This window comes from Drosophila suzukii, chromosome 2L (genome assembly GCF_043229965.1).
Source record: "Drosophila suzukii chromosome 2L, CBGP_Dsuzu_IsoJpt1.0, whole genome shotgun sequence".
In the NCBI taxonomy this organism is placed as follows: Eukaryota; Metazoa; Arthropoda; class Insecta; order Diptera; family Drosophilidae; genus Drosophila; species Drosophila suzukii.
Genome location: NC_092080.1, coordinates 23,916,009 through 23,939,826, shown reverse-complemented (window position 1 = coordinate 23,939,826; position 23,818 = coordinate 23,916,009). Strand labels below are relative to the sequence as shown.

At 46.0% G+C, this 23,818-nt stretch overlaps 5 protein-coding genes across 5 annotated transcripts; 3 read left to right on the top strand and 2 right to left on the bottom strand.

Moving 5' to 3' along the window:
* Nucleotides 1-1,582, top strand: LOC108011957 (clumping factor A). The gene is made up of 3 exons (XM_017077216.4): nucleotides 1-1,122; nucleotides 1,222-1,350; nucleotides 1,419-1,582. Exons 1-3 carry the CDS (start codon nucleotides 172-174, stop codon nucleotides 1,470-1,472), a joined length of 1,134 nt encoding a protein of 377 aa, XP_016932705.2. The 5' UTR covers nucleotides 1-171; the 3' UTR covers nucleotides 1,473-1,582.
* A 332-nt stretch (nucleotides 1,583-1,914) lies between these two features.
* Nucleotides 1,915-8,630, top strand: Ube4B (Ubiquitination factor E4B). Its single transcript, XM_017077230.4, has 9 exons — nucleotides 1,915-2,271; nucleotides 2,866-3,184; nucleotides 3,264-4,694; nucleotides 4,925-5,496; nucleotides 6,292-6,688; nucleotides 6,751-6,863; nucleotides 7,182-7,506; nucleotides 7,567-7,909; nucleotides 7,970-8,630. Exons 2-9 carry the CDS (start codon nucleotides 2,969-2,971, stop codon nucleotides 8,236-8,238), a joined length of 3,666 nt encoding a protein of 1,221 aa, XP_016932719.3. The 5' UTR covers nucleotides 1,915-2,271; nucleotides 2,866-2,968; the 3' UTR covers nucleotides 8,239-8,630.
* An 812-nt stretch (nucleotides 8,631-9,442) lies between these two features.
* On the top strand, nucleotides 9,443-11,191 carry Ugt37B1 (UDP-glycosyltransferase family 37 member B1). Its single transcript, XM_017077175.4, has 2 exons — nucleotides 9,443-10,170; nucleotides 10,229-11,191. Exons 1-2 carry the CDS (start codon nucleotides 9,488-9,490, stop codon nucleotides 11,157-11,159), a joined length of 1,614 nt encoding a protein of 537 aa, XP_016932664.3. The 5' UTR covers nucleotides 9,443-9,487; the 3' UTR covers nucleotides 11,160-11,191.
* Nucleotides 11,192-11,247: 56 nt separating this feature from the next.
* LOC136116666 (uncharacterized) lies at nucleotides 11,248-12,108 on the bottom strand. Its single transcript, XM_065863876.2, has 2 exons — nucleotides 11,461-12,108; nucleotides 11,248-11,397 (listed from the first exon to the last, which is right to left on the bottom strand). The coding sequence occupies exon 1, from the start codon at nucleotides 11,942-11,944 to the stop codon at nucleotides 11,468-11,470; it is 477 nt and encodes a 158-aa protein (XP_065719948.2). The 5' UTR covers nucleotides 11,945-12,108; the 3' UTR covers nucleotides 11,248-11,397; nucleotides 11,461-11,467.
* A 2,778-nt stretch (nucleotides 12,109-14,886) lies between these two features.
* On the bottom strand, nucleotides 14,887-23,689 carry mTor (serine/threonine-protein kinase Tor). Its single transcript, XM_017077221.4, has 7 exons — nucleotides 23,164-23,689; nucleotides 22,889-23,109; nucleotides 22,094-22,663; nucleotides 21,073-21,806; nucleotides 19,073-21,014; nucleotides 16,434-18,989; nucleotides 14,887-16,294 (listed from the first exon to the last, which is right to left on the bottom strand). Exons 1-7 carry the CDS (start codon nucleotides 23,387-23,389, stop codon nucleotides 15,128-15,130), a joined length of 7,416 nt encoding a protein of 2,471 aa, XP_016932710.3. The 5' UTR covers nucleotides 23,390-23,689; the 3' UTR covers nucleotides 14,887-15,127.
* Nucleotides 23,690-23,818: the final 129 nt, after the last annotated feature.

Below are 23,818 nucleotides of genomic sequence, written 5' to 3'. Positions count from 1 at the left end.
TAGTATCGAATAAACACAGACTATTGTTCCACCTCTATCTTACCGAGTGGAAAGCAACAAAGTTTGGATGAAAGATTACAATTGAATTGCGATGCATTTACCCAAAATTCGACTGTAGCAGCCACCCGAAACGACAGAGAGCCATCGCAGATCACCCGGAGCCGCAGCCACATGGATACCAAGTCCAACGATGACTCGGCTGGCAGTGACTCGCTGGACAAATCTATGCAAATCAAGTGTGTGATGGTTGAGACGACGACGGGCGACGGAGACTCCAATGCGGACGCAATGCCCTCACCCGGGGATCTGGACAACTGCAGCAGGGATTCCGCTGCGGAATCGATGGGCAAGGGGTCGGAATCGGTATCGGGACCAGAGGCGGGAGCTGGGAAGCAGGCGGATCACAAGACTGAAGCTGCGGCGGGGACGCGGGGCGAGGGCGACAGTCCGCAGAGCAGCCAATCCCCACCAGAACATCCGGCCAACAGCTCGCCCACATCCTCCTGCACTGCCTTCGAGACGAAAGTCAAGCTAATCTCACAGAACCTCAAGGAAACCACGCTGGCCGAGAGTTCCGGCGCATCAGTATCGGCATCCACGTCCGCCTCCAGCAGCAGCAGTCTTCTGGAGTCGCAGACGCCCAACAATTCCACCACAGACATCGACTCCGCGTCGTCGGTCCGCGTTAAGAAGGTGCGCTTCCATCCGGACGTCAAGGAAAACGACGGCGGAAACTGGGTCAAGAAAAAGCGACGCTCCACGCAGACGAAACGGGCCTCCTCGCCCAGCGGAGCCAACTGTGATGGCATGGAGATGGACGGCGAGGCCGAGGAAGAGTACGAGGCCAATGACGACGAGGAGGAGGAGCCGGAGGAGGAGTTCGACCTGGCCAAGACAATCGCCGAAGCGGAGGACTACCTCAAGCAGCATCCGCTGACGTTTGTGCAGCGCGTCGAGCAGAACGGTGAGCGGCTGCAGGACGGACTGCTCAGCATCGAGGATATGCTAAACGAAGTCGGCGAGGAGGTGGTCACCGAGTACAACGACGAGGACTTCTTCAGACGCATCAAGCCGGAGAACGGCATTGAACGCATTCTGGGCAAGGAGACCAAGGCGGGCAAGGTAGGATTCTGCTGTAGTTTTTAAATCTTTTCCGAAAATACCGTTAAAATTCAGCATTCTCCCTTTAAAAACATACGTTATAACCAATATTTCTTACAGGTTGAATTCCTCTTGCGCTATGAGAACCAGGGCGGTCTTTTTTGGGAATCGGAGGAGTTCATTAAGCGTACATGTCCCTCTCTCCTCAAGGCCTACGAAAAGAATCGCGAACGACGTCAGCAACGTTTGGTATGCCCTTTTCCTACGTGTAACCACTTTGAATGTCCGCTTGTAAACTCAACGATTGTATATTCCAGATGCACCATGTTGCCAAACGACAGAGCCTGCGACAGCGATACACGGATTTCTAGTAGCGGCTACTTAGGTATTAAGTTCTTAATTAGGTTCCACATAATTGTAACGTTTTTGTAAAATGAAGTAAATGATTTTCTTTTGTTGAACAAAAATAACAAAAACACAAGATCCGTCCATGATGGGTGGTTAAGTATAGCTCTGCTAGGCTGTTCCAATGAAAAGTTCGACATAAAACACAACTTGGTTTGAAAAATAATTTCATTAATACCCTGTTTTATAGACCCAGAAATGAATAATCCTAGGGACTTGAAAGCAACCAGGCTTTTCGAATACATTTTTATTAATAAAACCAGCCAGTTGTAATATACAGTTTTTGAAAATATGTTTCACTGGGGAAACCACTCAAAATTTAAGCCGCCCTGTCAAGGGTTAAAGCAACTATCGCATAGCAGCCCATCCCTAAGTGTGACCGCACGGGCGGCTAGAGTGACCGTCGGGCAGACAAACTGAAACTCAGTGCGACGACGGACGCGAAACCCAAAAATTAAAATTAATTTTATTAGAGCTCGGTGCGGAAGTCTGCCACATTTGCTGAGCCAGCGCGTCGCTAGAGATTTGCTTGCTATCTATCTGACCGCAGACCGAGTGTTTCCAAAAGATACAGCCAACCGAAGCCCGCTAAGCAATCCTCGACTCGGAACAAAAGAGAAATTTTTTGCGTGGTCACCAGTCGTAGTTTGTTCGGGAATCGCCAAACAGAAATTCCGGGGCCAGGCAGTAAAATGCAATAGCTAAGAGCCGGATCATAAACAAATTAATACGCAGCAGGTGAAAGTCGGAGTCCTGAGAGTCCAGGTAAGTGCACCTACATATGCGCCCCCGCAACCCCCGCCTCCGCACTCACCCTTATTGCCCCGATTATATATCTCGATTTTGTGTACTTCATCCGCTTCCCCAAATGCGCAGATTACTTTTCGGGGGAGTGGGTCTGTGGGCTATATCGGCCACATATATTCCCGGCCGATCGGCTTTCCCTGCCATTATATAAGGCTTCCCCGTCCGATTCGCATATGTTATGATGTTGTTTACTGCACTTGTTTAGGTGCAGTGCGCCCTGTTCGAAATCCCCTTCTATAAATAGTTGCAGCAGTGCATTTTTTGTCAACCTCGGCCGATCTGCGTCTGATTTTGACGTTGATGTTGATTTTGTGGCAGGTCAGTTGTCCTGGCCCCCAGATATGCACACATGCTTCAAGTCCTCCTAGTGCGTAGTTGCTCACAAAGAGAAATCGCCAGCGAATCCAATCCATCTGGCTCTGGTGAAGGCGGCATTGTCTCCTCTTGAACTTGACGTTGACCGCTGGACTTTGTTTTTTTTTTTACTTATTTGTCGACTGCGCGTGCTTTTGTTTGGTTCATTAACCCACATCATCGCCTCTCGTCTTGCAGGAGAAGAAACGGCGGAAAAACTACGCCACAAACAAACAAAAACAGAGAGAGCGGAAAAACCATTTCGTAGCAACTGCGAATCGTTTCGCAACGGATCCGAGAAATGCCGGAAGAAGAGCCACCACAAAAGCCCATGGAGGAGGAGGAGGATGAGGAGCACGATCAGGACCTCGACCCAGATCAGGAGCAGGATCAGCAGCCCCAGCTTCCGCAGGGTGAGGTACCAAGTCAGCAGCAACAGCCGGAGGAGCACACACCCGATGAGCAGCCACAACAGCCGGCGGAGATAGTTGTGGTCGCCGAATTATCCGCCGAAGAGGCAAGTACTTCTAATCCCGAGCTCTTCCAATAACCAGTGAAGCGGCTTGTTATATTGATATTTTTTATTTATCTTACAGATGCGCGCCCGTCGTCTTCGCACTTTGGCTGCCCGAAGTGGCATGCAGAGCGCCCTGACGCCCTTAGCTCCCACCCCTGACAAGGCGCCGCGGAAGCAGACCAATGTCTCCGGCGAATCTCGACTGGTGCGTGAGGCCACGCCCAGTGACAAGGAGGTGTCCCTGCCCACGCCCACTCCCACACCCATTCCCGCGCCCGCCTGGTCGGAGCTTAGCGGCAAACCGGACATGGATGTGGAGATGAAGTCGGTGGCCTCGACTCCAGTGCAAGATGTGGAAATGACTCCAGCCCTCAGCCTGCCAGTCACCGAGGCCACCAAGAGAAGTGTGCTGCAAAGCTGCCAGATCTCCGCTGATAATCATGAATTGGCCATCGAGTCGATGGGTAGCCCAACCAAGAGTGCGAATGAGCAGAACGAGCAGCTGCTCTCCCGCCTGCTAAATGCCACCTGGAATGAGTACGGCAGTGGCTCTATAATATGCGCCCAGAGCGCCAGCTTCCTGGAGCAGCAACCCAGTCGCAGATTCGACTTCGAGTGCATTGTTTCCAATGTGCTCATGGAGGCGGCCCTCAAGATATTCAACGATGAACTAAATGAAGGAGAGGGCGGTTCCGCTCTTACAGACGATAAGGAATTTTCCTCCGCTAAAAAAATAAAATCAGATGATACGGAGGTGCAGGAGATTCTGGCCAATGCTGTAGCCCCTGGTGGAACAACCACCACCGAAGAAACCGCGGCAAGCGGAGCCCCTGGTCCAATGGAAACGACGAGTAGCGAGGCTGGAGGTGCCTGCGTGGCTCCACCGGTTCTTAGCATCGTAACCACCACCAAGCATCACGTGCTGCTCTACCTATTCCGTTGCTACCAGAACTATCAGACGGAATGCTCCCGAAAGACGGCCGTCACCCAGCCAGCCTTGCAGCTGGCCTTCGAGCAGGTGATGCGGATGACCGTCCTGGTGCTCACTGATCGCATTCATCAGAATCTCAACGGCCACATGGATCAGTCGGCTCTACTGGAGCTGATGTACACGGACAAGGTGAGCGAGTCTTTCCTCATTGACTTGGTAGCCCACACGCACCAGGAGCGCGATGCATTCGACGCAATTTTCAGCCAGGTGCTTCGAGGCCTCTTCGCCGGAATGCAGCGCAACATTTGCACTTCCAAGATCAGTGTACAGCAGATCGAGTGGCTGGCCAAACTAGTAGTCATTAAGGTTGGCAATGTTCGACCCATTGCTGATCTCGTGTCCAGGCAACCAAACTTCCTGCCGCCCATCTGCACAAAGATCTCAGGGCGGGAAATAGTAAAATGCAGCTTCCTGGGACCCTTCCTTTCCGTTTCGCTTTTCGCAGAGGAGAACGTAAAGTTTGCTGAGTTTAGCACTAAGAATAAGCTTGAAGATGCTGCTAGCTCTCGGCTGCGATGGGTAAGTCTATTTTATTAAAAGTTTGTAATTAATCAATGCTTCTATCAAAATAACTTTTAACGTATGATAATAATATGTTTACCCTTTTGTGTTTATTAGTTTTATTTATCTTTTATCAATGCAGTAGAATTCCACATTATGCACTATGTATTAATGTTGCTTATTGACAGTTTGATAGTTGGTGTATTTTTCTCTTTTGTAATTATCCTTATTGATTTCTATCCATCCAGGAGCTGCACTCCATGCGCACCCACATGCATGTTGTGTTCCATTCGCTGTGTGTAAATGCAAGCAGTCGTCCGAAGACGCTGGAGTACATCTCCAAAATCCTTCGCCACAATGACCGCCGCGTGCAGTTTGCCAGTGATGAAAAGCTGTTGGCCAGGGACGGATTCGTCATCAACCTGATGAGCGTGCTGCAGCAGCTGTCGGTCAAGATCAAGCTTGACCGCATTGAGCCGAACTTCCACTACTACAAGAACTCCCTTGTCAACATTGAGCAGGACACGAAGATTCGGTATAGCGAGGAGGAGTACCGCAACTTCCTGTCCCGTGATTTTAGCCAGCCCGTGGAGAACGCCAACTTCCAGACGCAATGCTGGTTCCTTACTTTGCAAGCCCACCACTTGGGCTACCTGCCCGCCATCCAGCGTTACCGGCAAAAGGTGCGCGCCATTAAGGAGCTGCAGAAGCTTATCGACGAGCTGGACCGAACCAAGCCCCATTGGGTCAACTCCCGCTACGCTAACCGTAATAATCAGTTTAAGGAACGCTGGGAGAAGCAGCTGCGCAAGCTAAATCGGTAGGTATTGGTTTGTAGTCGTAATTTGTAAGGCAGTTCACCCAAGTCTCGGCCGATGTTTTTATTTTTTGTGAAACCTTTTAAACTTGGATCTTGGCATTTTTTTTATATATTACATATTTAACAAAGTCAATATATAAATTATTTGAAGTTAAAAAATTTAAAGTTTTTGTTGTACAGCTCTTCAAAGAAGCGCAACATTTAAGGAAGGTATTAATAACTTTGACACTTGGCAGTATTTTTATACGAAAAAGTTTTTGTGTCATTATTATTTACAATCAAATTGATCATTCAAATTTGATTCTAGGTGTAGTTTCATTTTCAGCCACAATTTCTATTTTGACACTTAAAGATTTTTTTGGGTGCAGACAAATGTTGTTTTGTATGAACTATTGTTGAATTTAAAAATAACTATGTGGCCTATCCCAATAGTTTTAGTTTATACGATATGCACACATTTTATGAACATATTCTATTTATACAAAAGGGATCGGTCAAGTTGCTTTTGAGATATCGTGGCTACCAGTTGAAGAAACGTGGTAACTTTCAACATGTTTTTTAAAAGTTATACGTAGGTGGGATTTAAGCATAAAGAATGTAAATGCTTTGAAAGCGAGATATGAGTGAACCCACCTAATTTGTATTTCGCTGTCATTATGAAGTTTTTCTTTTTTTTTTGCGCTCTTATCAATGACGCATACCAATTTCGACAATGAGTCAACTTTTTTTTTTGCAAAGTCAGTCAACTTGTTTTTTTTTCAAAACGGTTAATCTTTAAATATTTACCAATTTTAGCTCGAAAACCTGCAGCGAGATCACGCTCTTGGACCCCGCCCTGCTCCAGCGATGCACGGAATTCTATTCTACTGTCTGCGAATTCATGCTGTACCAGTTCGAGGGACGCCCAATTGAGGGACCCTTTATATCCAAGCTGCCTGTGCAGCAGCTGAAGCCAACGGATGCATTTTCCGCACTGCCCGAGTGGTATATTGACGACATCGCCGAGTTTATCCTGTTCACCATGCAGCACGCAAACGTGGACATCCGTCAGGGCATCGACCACTCGATCATTACCTGGCTGCTGACCTGCGTCTGCGCCTCACACCTCATAAAGAATCCATATGTGACTGCCAAGCTAGTTGAGGTGATGTTTGTGTTCTCACTTAAGCCAGCAAACTCGGTCAACACAGCGGTAGGTTCCGGCTTTTGTTGTTTTAAAACTTTACTAAATCTTTATTCTTGTCCTCCGAACAGATGTGGAACCACGAGCTGGCCCAGAACGCCCTGGTCAGCGCCCTGATGAGATTCTATGTGGATGTAGAGACAACGGGCCAAAGCACTGAGTTTTACGATAAGTTTACCATAAGGTAAGCATGCCAATAAACCCATATGAACTTTACCTTTCTTGCCTATAACGTAACTTCGAATGAGCCATAAACATTATTACGATCTCTAGTTTAAATTGCAGACGGGTAGTATAACTATTGTATTGTAAAAAACTTTCTTGAGTAAGCTAAAACTTACTTCCGGAAACACAAGAGTTTATCTTAATTCATTCATGTAAAAGAACTTATTATGCGATATGGAACATGGAAATACTCCCCTTTTTTTTTGTAGTATTACCCTTACATACATTGAACGATTGAAAAAAAAACAATAATTAATATAATTTTATCCCAACACAGATATCATATTAGCCATCTGTTCAAATCTATGTGGGAGAATCCCATTCACCGGCAGGCCGTCATTTGTGAATCCCGGGTGGGCAATCAATTTGTGAAGTTTGTCAACATGTTGATGAACGATACAACTTTTTTGCTGGATGAGTGTTTGGAGAACCTGAAACGCATCCATCAGACGCAGCAGCTGCTATCGGATAAGGCAAACCTCAGCAAGATGAGCGCAGAACAGCAACAGAGCCGACTCACCCAGCTGGCGACGGACGAGCGCCAGTGTCGCTCTTACTTGACACTGGCTCGGGAGACAGTCGACCTGTTTCATTATCTGACAGTGAGAATAGATAGCGAACGCCAGTGCATTCCAGAAATATAATCTTTTTATCTCTTTCAGAGCGACATTAAGGAGCCATTCATGCGCGCCGAGCTTGTGGATCGGCTAAGTTCCATGCTAAACTTTAATCTGAAGCAGCTGGCCGGGCCCAAGTGCAACGACCTCAAGGTTAAGAACCCGGCCAAGTATGGCTGGGAGCCACGCAGTCTGCTGGCCCAGATCTTCGACATATATCTCCACCTGGACTGTGATAGATTCGCTGAGGCCCTGGCTGCTGATGAGCGTTCCTTTGACGTGCAAATTTGCAATGAGGCAGCATCGAGGATCAAACGCCTGTCCCTCCGATCGGCGGTTGAGGTCGAACGTTTCAAAGCGCTAACACAGCGAGCTCACGAAATCTATGGTAAGAGATTCAAAGTGTAATATTCTAGAAACAAATGTAATTCAAATGTGTTCTGCGCAGTTACCAACCAACAGACTGAAGATGAATGCGCAGATGCGCCCGATGAGTTCAAGGATCCGCTGATGGACACCCTCATGTCTGACCCAGTGGTGCTTCCCTCTGGCACAGTGATGGACCGGGCGATCATCACCCGGCACCTGCTCAACAGCTGCACCGACCCGTTCAACCGACAGCCCCTCACCGAGGACATGCTGGTGCCCAACATAGAGCTGAAGCAGCGCATCGATGCCTGGCGCAAGGAGCAGCGCGGCAAGCGGAACAACAGCTAAGCCCCGTCCCCAACCGGCCATGCCACGCCCCTCCTACCCCTACTGCTACGCCTAGGACTAGTTTAATGTGCAGTTTTAGTGTCTACCTATCTTCTACATATAAATATAAATATTCATTGTGCAGGATTTAGTTTATTTGTGGCGCCCGCTTTTTGGGTGGTCTACAAGTACCAGTAATCATTAATCGCCGCTCCCGATTGGAGTCCGGATAATTTAGATGTTTGAAAAATATTGAAAATTTTGCAAATGTCTCGTTTGTTTTTCTTTTGGTCGCTAAAAAACGACAGAATATCGAATTGTTCGTTTACCCTATACGTTTTGTGGGTCTGTGGTGATTTAAAAAATTGAATTTATTTGCAATTGGATTTCCAAATAAAAATAATGAATAAAAAGATTGGTGTGATTTTTTGAAGCCCTAAGAAGTTGGTTGGATTGCGTGTGCCAGCGGTGGGCACGAAATACATCATTCGATGTGTGTGTGTCGACTGATGCTGTACCCTGATTGTGTGGCTGTAATGAATGACCTGAGCCACTATCTTATACTTTGTTGTTTCTCGACCGCTGATATATACATATAGCTGCGAAATTGAAAATCTGCATGAAAGTCCGATCGTTACAGGTATTCTTATTGTCTTGGTTGAATCAGAAGTTGAGGTGAAAGTAAAAAAACAAAATTTAGAAAAATTGGAGCTTGAAGGCCGGTGGAACCTTATGTTATAATCTTCATAAAATACGCGACGAACAGAACAAATTTTATTCCTTTAGGACAACGCGTTCAATGTAATGAAGGCTAATTGGTAAAAGGAAGCGTTTCCGACTCTGTAAAGTATATATATTCTTGATAAGAACCACTAACCGATTGGATTTGGCCACCGTCTCTCTGTCCGTATAAACAATGAGATACTTAAGGCACTCAACTAAAGATATCTCTCTTGTTTCTAACTCTTTTAAGAAACTTGAAGACAAATTGCTATTGATTTATGAACATGTTGTCTTAATTTAAGAACGTTTAATTTTCATCTGTTTTCTCTGTGTAGCTTCCATCGGTACGCTCACAATCTTAATAATGCTTACTAGACATTCTCAATCAATAATCTGAGATATTAAACAGTAGAGCTGTAGTCTAGCAAGGCGTGATAACCTGAGTTGGTTGATAAGGCTTATCTGTCTTACCGACACCGTTAAAGGAACGTGAGACCAGGTGCCCCGTAACCAGTTTACTTTCAATCGCCGTCGGGGTTGCATTATCATGGCTGGACATTCGTTTTTCCTTGGCATCCAGATTGTGGCTCTGCTTGCCGGAGCACATGGGGCTAACATTGTTGGTCTGTTTGCCAGCCTCAGTCCATCGCACTTGGTAATTCAGATGTCGATGGCCCGTATTCTGGCAGAGAAGGGGCACAACGTCACTGTTGTGACCGTCCTGAAACCTCCGTTCCTACACAAGGATATTACACACATCCTTGTGCCACTGGAAAAGGATGACCTTCAAGCCTTTAGTTCAGTTGTTGCCGGCTTATCCAAAACGGACAATAGCAACGCCTACGTGTCTATGTTTCGGTCGATCAGACAAATGATCCAGGCGTTCTCTAAGATGGGCAGCGTAATGAAGCACCCGGTGGTCAAAAACCTTTATGAGCACCCGGACAACAGGTTCGATCTGGTCATAGTGGGCTACTTCATGAACAGTTTTCAACTGGCCTTGGCCCACAAGCTAAAGGTTCCTCTGGTGGTTGCCCTTTCAAACCCACCTTCGTTCTTGGGCAACATTCTGGGAAACCCCGACGAAGTCTCCTATGTGCCAGCAATGCACTTGACTGTCGAACCTGGCATCCCCATGAGCTTTGGAAAGCGACTGATTAACCAGTTTGGAAGCTTGGCACAGCGGCTATTTATGTTTGTGCTTGAGTATAACAATGCAAGGACATACAGGTTGGTATAAGGCTGTTCTTTCAGTTCTAGCATATTTTTATCTAACTTTTTTGTATAGGGAGATCTATGGAGACGATCCTACTCTGCCCAGCTACGGAGACTTGAACAAAAACATTTCACTCATCTTTTTTGCCTCTCATGGCATAAGCGAGGGACCTATCAGGCCCAATGTACCTGCCGTCATCGAAATCGGAGGAATACAAGTGAAGGATCAACCTGATACTCTACCCCAAAATATGAAGGAGTTCCTGAAAGAAGCTCCAAATGGAGCTATACTTCTTAGCCTGGGATCCAATCTAAAAATAGATAACCTTAAGCCCGAAACAGTGCAGAAAATGTTTAATGTCGTCTCCAAGCTAAAGCAGAAGGTGATCTGGAAGTGGGATGACCTGAAGAACTCCCCGGGAGAGTCAAAAAATATACTCTACTCGGAGTGGGTGCCCCAGGACGACATCCTAGCACATCCGAACATCACTCTGTTCATTACCCACGCTGGAAAGGGCGGAGTAACCGAGGCCCAGTATCACGGTAAACCCATGCTGGCCTTGCCGGTTTTCGGCGACCAGCCCGCGAATGCCGATGCCATGGTAAAACAGGGCTTTGGTCTGCAGCAAAGCCTTTTAACACTAGAAGAAGACAGCTTTCTTCGCAACATTCAGGAGCTGCTCGAGAACCCGAAGTATTCTAAGGCTGTGCAGGCTTTCTCTACTCTCTATCGTGATCGTCCAATGAGTGCACGGCAGACACTTGTGTACTGGGTGGAATACGTGATCCGCTACCATGGAGCGCCTCACCTTCAAAGCCCCGTGGTGCACATGAACTACATAGCTGCCAATAACCTTGATATTTATGCTGTGGTACTTGCAGCTATTGCTGCTATCTACTTTATTGTTAAATTAGTTTTTGGTTTACTTATTAAAAAACTTAAAAGCGGTTTAGGAAAATCACATGTTAGGCCGCAATCTAAATTAAAGAAGAAACAAAGCTAGCTATAGAAATAAATAATTGGTAGTCCTGGCAAAAAATTTATATAATTTTGCATGGTGTATAAATAGAAATCAAAATGGCAAACCGGTGGCCAAGATAAACCTGCAATGGCTTCAGACATTTATAAATAAGTTTAAGCAGAACAGATAAGAGCCACCCCCGACCGTCTTTTCTCAATGTTCCGGTGGCAGCACCTTTATTTCAAAATTTGTCGAAAGACCAAACGTGTCAAGACAGCTCCTAAAATTTGTGATATCAATTCACTAAATCCTTTAAAATCCTTGGTATAAGAGAGATATTTACTTCGTCATCACGTATTCTTCTTGAGATACCGGCTCGTTAATTTCGTTTGGGTCGACATTTCGCTGGACTTTGCTTCCTTTTCCATCTGCTTCGTGCCGAACAAGTTCCACCAGAAGGGCTCCTTGTAGATCTCAGAACCTAGACTTGTAGACCGCTTCACACTGTGCTCTGGGATGCCAGTGGCCTTCGGTTGTTGATCTTTCTTGGCGCTTGCAGCACGCTTTCTCGCAGTGACTTTGGTGGAAGGACGCTTCCTGCTCTTGGATATTTGAAGTTTATTTTTCCTTTCCGGGCGCTTGACCCTTTTTTCTCTAGGGACATTGTCACCATCTTCAGCAGGTTCCACTCTGTCCCGCTGAAACTTGGCTGCTTTCCTGGTTCCGCGTGGCCTGGGGAAGTCGTCGCAGCTCGACACGGAATCCTCGATGGATTTTCTTTCTAGCCTCGATTGGAACACATATTTTAAACTCCCAACTTTTTCCATTTCGGAGGGAAACCGTTTATTTGGGATCTGAAACTTAAGAATTTGTTAATGCTGATATTCTATAATACAAATTTTGAACATCTTTAAGATGTAGCTTTGACGTTTTGTAGGCTGTTTGATGATAAATATGTAACTACATAAAACATTATTTTCTTTGTCGAATTTACCAATGCAGAAAGTTTTGCCACTATTCAAAATATTACATTACTTTTACAAGTAGTACACCCAAAAGTGTCAATTTAATAAGTGTGGGTGAAAATGACACTTCACCTAGGATTAAATTATTGGGATCAACTTGATCCTAAATACATAAGAATCAAAAATATACTATAATACTATACTATACTGTACAATATATATTGACATATTAACTCTTGGCATTATCATTCTATTAATATTTCAGAATTTAAAAAAAAAAAATTAAAAAACTCGGACGACTTTATTATATAGCTACCATAGGAACGATCGGGTAATTACTGTCAAAATAATAGAAAGACCTTTATATATCGGTTTGTTACGGTATTAAATTAAAATGGTCTTTATATTTCTGTAATTAGTTTTTAGATTTCATGAAATCGTAAAGCTCTGTACATACAATGCTCCCCCGGTAATGCAAGGGTATAGAATTGTTTGTTTATTTAACATTTATTTGTTTAATTATTATTATTTCTGTGAAAGTATTTTCGGTGCCATACATAATATGAAACTCGGCGCTTGCAGAAGTCCAGACGCTGAACCAAATTCTCGACGATTTTTAAGAATAAACCGGCCGATACTGCTGTAATCTTACGTTCGATGTTCGTATGAAGTTCATCAATCTCCGCGGCTTCAGTTCTTTCGTCAATTTGATCTTTTGGCAAAATTCGCCACAACATCGTCACAGAGATGCCAAGCCGTTGAAAAAAATTTAAAAATTTCGACTCGTTGGATCGTATATTGATTGATATTCCATGATGAAATGGCAAACCTTACTGAAGAGAAATGTCAAAAGAAAGGGAAATATATTGCGTCGTTTGCTGCCCTAATCGGTGTACTTTTATAGCGTCCCTACTAAAAACCCGTTATATACAGAGCATTCCGGTTTTTAGAGAATTAAAATATAATCGCAGAACTTTTAAGACTGTTTCATTTCAATTTTCTATCGTATTTGTTTTATCGATGTTTTTGTATTATTTGTACGTTAAATTTGCGATCCTTCCATCTTCATTATATTTATATGTCCGATTTTTATTATATTAAACTCGTAGTTCTGAAATAATCATTCGATCGTCTGATCATATTATAGGAGCTATAGGATATTGTGGTCCGATCCGCCCCGTTCCTGCAATAGGAAAAAAACTTCCGGGAAGGTTTCATGCCTATTGCTTTTAAACTGAGAGACCAGTTCGCGTAGGAACGGATATAAGGGCAGACGGCTAGGTCGACTAGTCTAGTGATCCTGATCAAAAATATATATATACACTTTATGGGGTCGGAACCCTTTCCTTTACTGCGTTGCAAACTTCTGACTATAATCATTGTACCCTCAGCAAGGGTACAAAAATATTAGTACATGTATTGGCATGCTATATTATTAAGTAGTTCAACAAATATTTTTGTGATATTTTTGTATAGTATACAATCAATCAAGAACTCCTCTTAACTAAATTAAATTAAATGTATATTAATAACTAGTTTATAAAATAAATTTATTTATATATATACAGTATAGTTTAGAGATTCCCTAATACTGTATCTTTAATACTCTAACCAGGCCCTTTGATGGATCAAAAGTTTATATTTCGTATGTAGACTAGGGTGGTCAAAAAAATGAAAACTGGTTCTCACCATTTTACATGGTAGATTAAGGTCTGTTAAAAATGTAATCAAAAAAAAAAAAAATTTGTTGAGGTTTAGACCTTGCGAATCGTCCTCAAAGTTTGCTTTAAAATTGTTCATACAACATGTGTTCCAGCCAGAACTTTATTGAAAAAATCGGTTTCCCATACCCAACTTTGTCAACATTCTAAACTCAGTCAATATTAGTAAAAAAATGGACAATTGCGAAATGTTTTTGGTTGGACATCTAAAATCCGAATTTGACACAACGGATTAACCATCTAAGAGATCCGTACTATCAAGTGTCCTCTATATTAGTAGATTTTCTGGAAAAAGATTGTTACAAAGCGCCAAAGATGTAACACAAATGCTAGTTACCATTTAGAGACAAAGGGGAATTTCAGTCCGGCCTTTTCATCATATTATTAAATCCATAACGCGGCTACACAAAGATTTGTTTAGCCTAAAAAAATGTTAATAAAAAAGGAGAGCTTCACCGAAACACGGAAAGCCGTTTTAGAATCATGTTAAATGAACTCTTTAATATCAACCATGCCATGGCATCTTCATCTGCTATCGCGCCATATAAATTTGGTGTCGCGTTAACGAAGCGAGCAAACGACAGAAAAAGTCCCCTACAATTACTTACTTACGCTAATTTGTTTTTAAATAATAAATAAATATATTTAATTGAATATTGCCTTCTTTGTCCTTCCAGAAGGTCCATTTATGAAACGGTTTTTTCAAAAATAAATAAAAATTATTTGGGAATGACTTAAGCAGCTCGAGGATTTTAATACCTTATTGTCAATATTTTCAAAACTCTGTAAATTCTGGCCTGTTTCAATTTTTAAAGCTTTCAAAGTAGTTCGGAAAGGTGGCAAACGAATTTGAGAAATGAAACCAAGTCAAGGCCACCCATATGAAAATAATATTTTTGATCAAGGGCAAAAGTGCGTATGAGTTATAAACTTTGAAACCAATTCGCAGACCCTAAAACGCGTTTTTTTCAAAAAATGTCTTTTATTATGCATTAAATACCTCAAAGCGCACCGTATAGGCGGGTGAGAGTAGGACCTTAAAAATTTCCAAAACGAAGTCAATAAAACGAGTTTCCAAAAGAATTGATTGTTTCACGGGTTTTTATAATTTTTACAAAATTGGAACCAGCTTCCAATAGTATTCACAAATAAAAGATAATAAAGCGTATTTCTAACATAAATTATAAAAATATTATATACTTAGTCTAATTGCAGTCACATCTTAAGAGATGTGTGCGCACAATTCAGTTAGTGGTAGTAGTTTTCGTAATCTCGCTCAGTCAGTTGCCGGTTGTCGTATCGGATCTCTACAGGACCTCTGGACCTACCAGAACGGACACCAGCCAATGTAGCACTGACAGAGGTTCTCGTTGTTGGTCGCCTGCTGGATGAGCAGCTCCACCTGCTGCTGCTCGTTGACGCTCTCCTTCGTCTGGAAATCGGTGCCGGTAAGCTTGCACTTGACCCGCTTGATCACCTGGCTGGCCTTGCTGTTTGTCTCGTCGGCCACGTTGTTGTGCAGGCCGCCTTGCTGCAGCGTAGGGTCGTAGGGCTTCGACTTAGCCATCGGCAGGGAGTCCTCCACCGAGTTACTAAGGCTGTCCTGCATTCCAGAACCGCCCCTTCCGCCTGGAGCTCCCGCCCCAGCAGCCGCATCGTTACCTTTCTTGTCCACATCCAACAGTCGCCAATTGAGCAGAGGGTCATACACGAAGGCCTCCAACACGGCCATCAAGGAATCCTTGTTTCGGCGGAGCACCAGCATCACGCTCTCGCAGGTGCGTCTGTATGTACCCTCGATGCCAGTGACCTCCATGGCCTTGATTAGCATCCGGGTGAGACGGAAGGGAATCTTTTCGGGAAACTTTTCGCGCGTCATGGCCACCTCGAAACAGTCTCCAAAGTCGATGTGCAAGATCTTGCCGCTCATTCGGTCCAGCATAAGGTTTGACGGATGACGATCGCCCAGACCGAGGATGTAGCCCACCATAGACATGACCGCCAGGGAGCGGGTGTAGTTGTTTCTCCGCTCAAACCACAGTTCCGAGGAAGGAGACTTGAGCCACAGCAACTTAGCCAGGTCGTCGCCTTGCGTTTGACCCAACGCATGTTCGAACACTTCAACCTTCTGCATCAGTGTGAGATGATCGTAGTCCGGAGCGAAGTTGAGCATGGTGCGGTGTTCCTGGTTGAGTGGCACCTTCTTCTTGTCCCGGTAGTCGCGGATCAGGGTGTGGAGGGTATCGCAGTGAGGTACCCACCCAATCAGGCCAGAGTTGGTGCTGAGCGGGATAACCGCGTACCGCTGGATAGCAAGATTTCGCCGGAACGTATCCGGATCGTCCAATAATAATGTGTTTACTAACGAGAAAAGCTGCATCACGCGCTCGTCCTGACGCAGATCTTCGTGGCCCTTTAGCAGGTACATGTAGTCCTTGCCGTTGGACCCACGTATGCATAACTTTCGCGGGCGCTGCTTGGATGTAATCACCTGAAATGAAAACAGCCCCAACATATAATTAGATTATTTAATTTTTAATTTAAGGAACTTTTTAGGGTTCTACCTTTCAGAAATAAGTTTGTTGACTTTTTTGCTACCTTTTTTAGAGAAAGAACACTGCAATCCTTACCTGAAGGTTTGTTTTGATGATGCTAATCCGTATGAGCTCCTGGCCCGGATTGTAGGACCCGGGAACGGCCAACTCAAGGTCTTTGCAGGTCATCAGTTTGGGGGAGACGTACGGTAACTCCAGGGAGGTGAGCTGTGGCAGCTGGCGCGAGATCTTCTGGAAGACGTGGTAGTAGATGTCCCAGGCTCGATCCAGATCCATCACCACCGCGGATGTCTTATACCGCTGCGACCATTCGTAGGCTTCCGTCAGCTCTCGTCCATAGGCCTGCGAGAAGGATGTCTCCTTGAGCGTTTGCGGTCCCCTTTCCAGCATGGCATGCAATGGCTCCAAGATCTCAAACATGCCTTTTACGTTTCGATCTCCAAAGTACAGGCGAGAGGCCTCCTCCAATCCCTCGTGCCACTGTTCGTGCCAGAGAATCGCAACTCGGATGAGCTCCTCGCTGCACATGACCGCCTGCTCCACCAAAGTGGGGGAGTGTTTTCTCATCGAGTCCAGAATCTTAAAGGCGGCATTCCTGCGCGCTAACGACGCTGACTTGGAAGCCACTGTTAGAGGATAGACCAGCGCCTGTGGGTGATTCTTGCCTATGTCCATTAACAGCTGGTGGATCAGCTGCCCCACCAACTGGCGGTGGGTGTCAATACGGGCAATTAGCTGCGGGATTACTTGTAACCAGGTGTTGATTTCGATCAGCTTCATTCCAGAAAGCAGCGCCTCGTACACCTCCGCATGGTTTCCGTAGTCGAACCAAAGGGTCAAGAGGCGTAGCGTATCCTGCAGTGAGTTACCCTTGATTAGGCTGATTGATCGGAAAAAGCCCTGAACCGCTGGAACTGCATATTGCTGAATAATTAGCAGATCACTGTCAAGACCCATGCCCATTGCCATTCCCATGCTGACGCCCGAGGGCTGTTGTTTGTCCAGTGCCGATTTCTGTGCCTGTACCACCTTAAAGTTCATGTACGCCCACAGGTGCCAGGCCTTGTACCAATTCGGATCGTAGCTGGTGGCCTTCTCAAAGCACTCGAGGGCCCCTGGAATCGCCTCCGGTCCGAGACTATCCTGCAGCTTATTTTGCCAGGTGGCCAGGCGTAGGTAGCAACGGGCCATTAACCGCTGATCTTGCTGCTTTAGCGCTTCCGGTGGCAAACAGCTCAGCTCCTGACTATACGTGTTTACAAAGTGTCTCAACTGGTTGTAGGCGTCCTGCAACTGATTGTTGGCAGCCATGTACTTGGTATATGCATAAGTCACTTGGGGTTGATTGTACGGAAGTGGTTGCTTCGGATTCTCTTTGGGATCGGTGCCAAGTAGCATCACAAGAGTTTTGTGGGACAAGTGCAGGGAACCGCTCTTTCTGCACAAACTTGCGTATTTCAACCAGGTGTGTATGTCGTCGTGCGGTTTTACCACCAACGAGTGCACCTGAATGATCCTTCGCCAGTCCTCTACTAGGCGTTGTCCTCCTTGAAGGCGCTTCCACCACATGGTCTTTAAGGGCTCTCTTCTCTCTGGGATCAGTTTGTATTGGATGACCTCCTCCAGTTCCGCCAGCATTTGAACACACACCATGGCTCCGTAAGCTCTTTCATAGGACTCGCCCGCCATTGATGTGAGCTCCGTGTCCAGGAGATCCCTGGTTTCGTCAATAAGGCGCTGGGCGGTTTCAAAGTCGTCATGATGCACCGCTAGAACTGCACGATAGTAGCTTCCATCCTGAGTGTCCTCCGGTATGCATCTCACATACTCTCGCATCGCCTCCCAATCCTGCAGACCCCAGGCAGCCACTGCAGCCAAGGGACTCGCTCTTGACTTCGCCTCCGTACCGAAGTTTTCCCACTCGTGCTTGGTGACATTGCTCAGCTCAGACCAGTCTCCTAGCGCCTCCAAGCAGCGCATGTGACCGAGGCGGGCCTCCAGGTCCGAGGAATCAGTCTCTAGGTTCCTTTCGTAATGCTCCAGAGCCTGATCCCAGTTATGAAGTTTTTCATACCATCTTCCTTGAACGTTTAGCTCGTTGGCTGCATTGCGATAGGTTGTAAGCAAACCCTCTGCCGCTTCCCTTTGCTGCAACTTGTTGTTAATCAGAATCAAGGACTCAAAAACCTGCGGATCCTCCCGCAGAAGAAACTCTTCTTCCTTGTATCGCAAAGCTTTGGCGTAAGCTCTGCAGGCCATCGCCCGAGTTCCCAACAGCTTAGTCTCTATTGGTATTGGGTCGCGATCGCAATGCTCCATGAACTCAGCTAGGTTTAGAATTGTCTGTGTGATCTCCGGCATGTCGGTAACTTGCAGGGCTTGGATCAGCGACTGTGTTAGCTCCGATTTTAGATCCGGCGAGAGCTCCGTCCAACAGGAGATAAATGCGGCGTTAAAGAGGTCTCGCAGTAGAGTGTCATATTCCTGGGCCAACGACCGGCAGGCTCTTAACGCGTGCGAGGGCGATTCCTTTAGCAGGCCAATCGACAGCCGCTTCAGCCACTCCACCCAATCGTCTTTGGAGACGCGCCGAGTAACCTGCCACGCCATTCGCAGTTCATTTGTGGTAACCTACAAGAAAACAATCGAACCTTTATAAGACTGTGCAACTATGATTGTGGCGTTAGAGTGTTATAGTTTTTGATTAAACTAACCTGCAAATTTTTGTTATTGCTATTCCTGTCAGTCACGAAGGGCTCGTTGTTCTTGATCTTGGCCGTGCGCAGTCCTGACTCTCCCGCTCCAGAGCAATCTGCCAGAGTGCTGTTGGATTGGATGCTACTAAGTAGCTTCTCGTATTCGGGATCCGCAATGCGGTGCTTGGTTAGAGTACGCTGCACCATGGGAACGAACACCAGGTACTTCTTGCCCAGTTGTTTGACCAGCGAGCGGAGCGTGATCATCGCTTGGTCCCGCAGCTCCGGTTCAGCGTCCAGCACTCGAACCAGTGGATGAATAATGCGCGAGGAAAAGTCGGTGAAGTCCAGCTGACAAGCCAGGTTGTTGATAGTTTCTAGTGCCACCATTGACACCTGTTGCGGTACGTACGGAGAGTCGAAGAGTTTCACGATGGGCGGAATAATCAGCGGTAGATAGTAACCCAAAGTGCTTCCAAACTTTTGTAGAGCTTGGAGCAATCGTCTGGTGACCATTCTATCTTTCGAGTTATCATGCTGAAGCACCCTCAGAATCTGAGGGATCAGCTCCGCTAAATAATCCCTGAACTCGCAGCCCAAAGCCACGGCAATTTGTTCGATCAAATTAATTAAAGTGTTTTGCAAGGGTGTGTTAATGGTCCAAAACTCTTTGATCAACTTGAAAATTTCGCCCATGTAGCTGATAATGTGCAGCTTCACAAAGGCAACTAGAATGGCAAGCTGCTGAAACAGAAACTCCCTAAGATTGTTATCCGCGGTACGTACGTTATCCAGCAAATTAGGAAGCACTTGGGCCAAGTACGGCACGCATTTGATGCCGAGGCTCTGGAAGATGAAGGTCACAGCCTGCACCACACTTGTATGCCGAGTACTCAGAGTGGGATCCCGAAGGATCCGCATCAAGGCAGCTATGGCCACTGCTGGGTAATACTCGTCCAAAGCATTACCCATATTGACCAGTAGTTCTGCGGTGGAGATGTCCTGACTCTCGTCTACTTTCCCATCAGAGTATGCTATCAGAACATTATCCTTTTGGCTGTCAATCAAGCCCTTGTTCATTTTGTGCTTGTAAGGATCCATGGCTCCCAATAGGCCTAGCACACGGATCGTTTCCCGTCGAATAGAGCGACGCTGTTCCGTTTTGAGAAAGTTGATCAATATGTCGATAAGCACGGGGTACTTGTGGTACGGGCTAACAACCCTGCCCGTTGCACTAATTAGTTGTCCCAAGGTCCACAGAGCCACTCCTCGCTTATCCGGGCTACCAGCATCCCCGAGCATCTCGAGTAAAATGGATAGAAGGTCATCTGCCCACAGTTCCATTTCATCGGAACCTCCATTCACCTCTGCCAGGTCACCAATGGTGCGAAGCACATTTAGAATTACCCCCGGATTCGATTCCGGCTCATGAAGTTTGGGCACTAGCGCCTTTAGGATCGGATTCATGTATGAAGATATCAGCCTGGGCGTGCTTATCACCAGATGGTCTAGCATCTTAGCGCTCTGCTCCTTGTTCCTACTCATTCCCGAGTACTTCAAATCCGTAATCAACTCGATCATGGTGGTTCTTAGCTTGGGCATCACATAAGCCGGGTTCATGGAGGACAATCTTCCAATGGTGACCATCGCCAGCTCCCGTATCTCAAAGATCTCGTCATGTAGGGTAATAAAAAGTGAGTTTAGAGACTCAGGCTGTGCGAGTTTTGCATCAAAGGTCTCGTCCAGCGAGCGGAGGATACGTATCCGCACATTGCAGTCCATGTCCGTTATGGCCACCATCAGCAGGCGCTCAATCACGTGAGATACGGTATCGCTAAGAGTCTTGGAATTTTCCATACTTTCAGATGATTGCACTGCGAGTTTCAGGAGTCGCGTGCAGGTTTGCACCGCCTCCAGACGTATCTCCTGCTGTTCATGAACGATGAAGTAATCGGCACAACTAGAATAAGAAATTCAAACTTTTACTATAATTAAAGGATAATAATCTTTTTGCTTACCGTTGCACGAAGTCCAACATATTCTGCTCCTCAAAGTTAAATGTCCCCAGTGTTTTTAGAGCCAGTACTGTGGTGGCTCCGTCTGCGTTTTGCATCAGCGATGCATCGATCGCGATCGGAGGCAGAGCAGTATATGGAACGGCAGCTGCCTTGTTCATTAGGACCTGAGATAGAATTCCAATCAAGCCTTCTGTGATGGCGGACTTTAACTGCGGCACGTTCTCAGAAAGTTCTCTCAGGCAAACGGTTAGGGCTGGTGAGAGTCCCGTGTAGAACATCTGCTCAAGTATATCCTTAACATCTTCGGCTATCTCCGACTTAACGGCATGTGCAAGAAGCGTTATACAGGCAAAGACTGCAGGGTCCACTGGCACCTTTCGTTTACTGGTCAAGTCCTTCGCTGGCAGCGCGACCTTCACGCTGCCCATGATCGCGGATAGATGAACCTCGATTGCACTTTGAACGGCCACTGCCATGTAACCGATGGTAATGTAGGCGACCGTACGATCCTTATCCTTGCCCCGCAGGATTAGCATTAAGTGCGACACGCAAGTTTGTAGGTACTTTTCCACGAACACTTCGCGGTTAAAAGCAGCCAGTCGAGGAAGGATTTGCAGCAGAGCCTGCTGGACATAGGGTGACTTTAAGGAACGCTGCTCCAAGACATTGTCGCAAATGGTAGTGTAGTGCTCCTGAAGTATCTCGTGAGCGTAGGCAGACTCCAATACGTTATGCTTTGGAAAAATTAGGCTTGTTAGATAATTGTGTTTTAAATATTTTAAATATAACTTAATTATTTTCGAAGATTAGGAAAAAAAAATATATAAATACCAATCAGATTCATTAGTTTTAAATGAAAATAGGTTGAAAAATAAAAAAATCACAGTACACAGCTAGATCTTATTACGTTTGCCTTTCAAATATAATTGGGTCAGCTGATTTCTTGTTACTTACTACGTAAACAAATAAATGAGAGTAACAAATACATTCGAGTGTGGGGATATTAGATCGTTAGACTCACGCTCGCGAACTTGGCCACGCCGTTGTGATGTTCTCCATCGCCCAAATGCGTATGGTGGGTGCTGCCCAGCTTGTCGATGAAGGGCACCTTAAGTCGCGGCACTAGGGTATTCAGCTGGGAGCCCATTCCCGACGTGCTGCTGGCCTCCAGGAACTTGTTGTGCTGTGCTTTGGGGAAAAGCGTCTTAAGCGACGTGTAGCGCCGCTCCCAGGTGGCATTGGCACAGCGAAACAGCTCGTTGAAGACGATAAGGCCGCCGTGAATGCGATCGTCTCTGTAGACGCCCTTCTGCTCCTTGCCAGCGGTGAGATCCGCACTGAAACTGGCATTGGCCTCGTCATAGCAGATCCGGTACCACTGTGGTTCACTTGATTGTTTTGTGCTCTCTCGCTGGGCAGTGACAATTAAAGCAGCCCTTAAAGCCTCCCCTGCGGACTCACGAATGGCAGGTTTCGGATCGAAGATGGCGTTAAAGATGACCTCGAAGAATGTGAGGATGTGCTGGTAGAAGTAAGTCGGCAGGGCGATGGCCAGCTCACGAAGAATAAAGACGGCTGCGTGGCGGCGGTACTGAAAAGAAAAACATTTACAAATGTTCTTAATTTTACCATTCAGTCTTAAATAACAAGTTTAACTCGCTTTAAGAAAAATCCTTTTAATTGAAATAAAAGTAAATTTTCATATATATTTAATTTGATCGACTTAGAACCAAGAGATAAGTTTAGATAAATAGTAAGTTACTTCAAAAACGACTTAAGTGCAGCTCTAAATGTTTAATCCCATGATGTTACTCACCTCTTGTCTCTCTCCTCTAAGCACCTCGAAGGCCTTTTTAATGTCGAAGTCGAAGGAATCGGCACCCTTGGAAGTGGGCATGTTAGCCAGTTTGACCAGAGAGCGGGCGGCAATCTCCATGACGGACACATCGTTGATCAGGAGCAGGTCCCGCAGGCGGTTCAAATAGGGCGAAATGCCCTTCCTGGCCGTCAGGCTGCCCTCGCAGTTAATCAGGCACTCTGAAAAGGCAAACAATAAATCCTCTATAGATCACCAGCGTTCCCAGGACTTACTCATGGCCAGGGCACCGCCCTTCTTCTCGTTTATGTCCGCCGCATTCACCATGGTGAAGATGTGGTGGTCGAACTCGTCGAAGAACTGTGCCAGTTCCTCCTGGGACATTTCGCGCAGCTCGGTCTTCACGTAGAAGAGCAGGTCCTGGGTGGCCTTGTTCTGGACATTCCGGTTGCGGGACTTGAGCCCGTTCACGAACTGCTGCACCACCGACGTCGTCGACATGGCTGGACAGGATATATCCACTAGTTAGAGACGCTTTTCACTAGCATTTGGGAAGGGAAGGAGTGCGGCAGGTGCATCTGCCTGCTGGGTCCGGACTTTAGAGGTTAACTTTTCGGTTGCCCTAGGGGCTGCGCGCACTGTTCCACTGGTCGCTCGAAGATTTATGATATGCTATCACCGGCGCCGAAGGATCTCACGCGGTTACAAGTCTTTCGCTTGATTTAATTGCGAATTAATTGGGTTTTCACGGATATTTATTGCAGCCGCTGCCGATTAGAGATGTTTTCTTCGCGATACTTCTCGATATTTTCCGATGTCTGTGTTGCTATCGATGTTATGCTATGCATCGATATTTCACCAGATCGAATCCTGAGTTATAACCTATCTACACTAGCGCGAGCTTTTTATCGACATGAACAGCGGTTGGCA

Bases quoted from the DNA above. Each gene is read 5' to 3' on its own strand.
- LOC108011957 (XM_017077216.4), top strand. From the start codon at position 172: ATGGATACCAAGTCCAACGATGACTCGGCTGGCAGTGACTCGCTGGAC. The intron at 1,123-1,221 runs GTAGGATTCTGC...TATTTCTTACAG, and splicing joins AGGAGACCAAGGCGGGCAAG to GTTGAATTCCTCTTGCGCTA. The intron at 1,351-1,418 runs GTATGCCCTTTT...TGTATATTCCAG, and splicing joins AACGACGTCAGCAACGTTTG to ATGCACCATGTTGCCAAACG.
- Ube4B (XM_017077230.4), top strand. From the start codon at position 2,969: ATGCCGGAAGAAGAGCCACCACAAAAGCCCATGGAGGAGGAGGAGGAT. The intron at 3,185-3,263 runs GCAAGTACTTCT...TTTATCTTACAG, and splicing joins CCGAATTATCCGCCGAAGAG to ATGCGCGCCCGTCGTCTTCG. The intron at 7,910-7,969 runs GTAAGAGATTCA...TGTTCTGCGCAG, and splicing joins GCGAGCTCACGAAATCTATG to TTACCAACCAACAGACTGAA.
- Ugt37B1 (XM_017077175.4), top strand. From the start codon at position 9,488: ATGGCTGGACATTCGTTTTTCCTTGGCATCCAGATTGTGGCTCTGCTT. The intron at 10,171-10,228 runs GTTGGTATAAGG...TTTTTTGTATAG, and splicing joins AACAATGCAAGGACATACAG to GGAGATCTATGGAGACGATC.
- LOC136116666 (XM_065863876.2), bottom strand. From the start codon at position 11,944: ATGGAAAAAGTTGGGAGTTTAAAATATGTGTTCCAATCGAGGCTAGAA.
- mTor (XM_017077221.4), bottom strand. From the start codon at position 23,389: ATGTCGACGACGTCGGTGGTGCAGCAGTTCGTGAACGGGCTCAAGTCC. The intron at 23,110-23,163 runs GTAAGTCCTGGG...TTGCCTTTTCAG, and splicing joins GGGCGGTGCCCTGGCCATGA to AGTGCCTGATTAACTGCGAG. The intron at 18,990-19,072 runs GTTAGTTTAATC...GTTTTCTTGTAG, and splicing joins GCAATAACAAAAATTTGCAG to GTTACCACAAATGAACTGCG.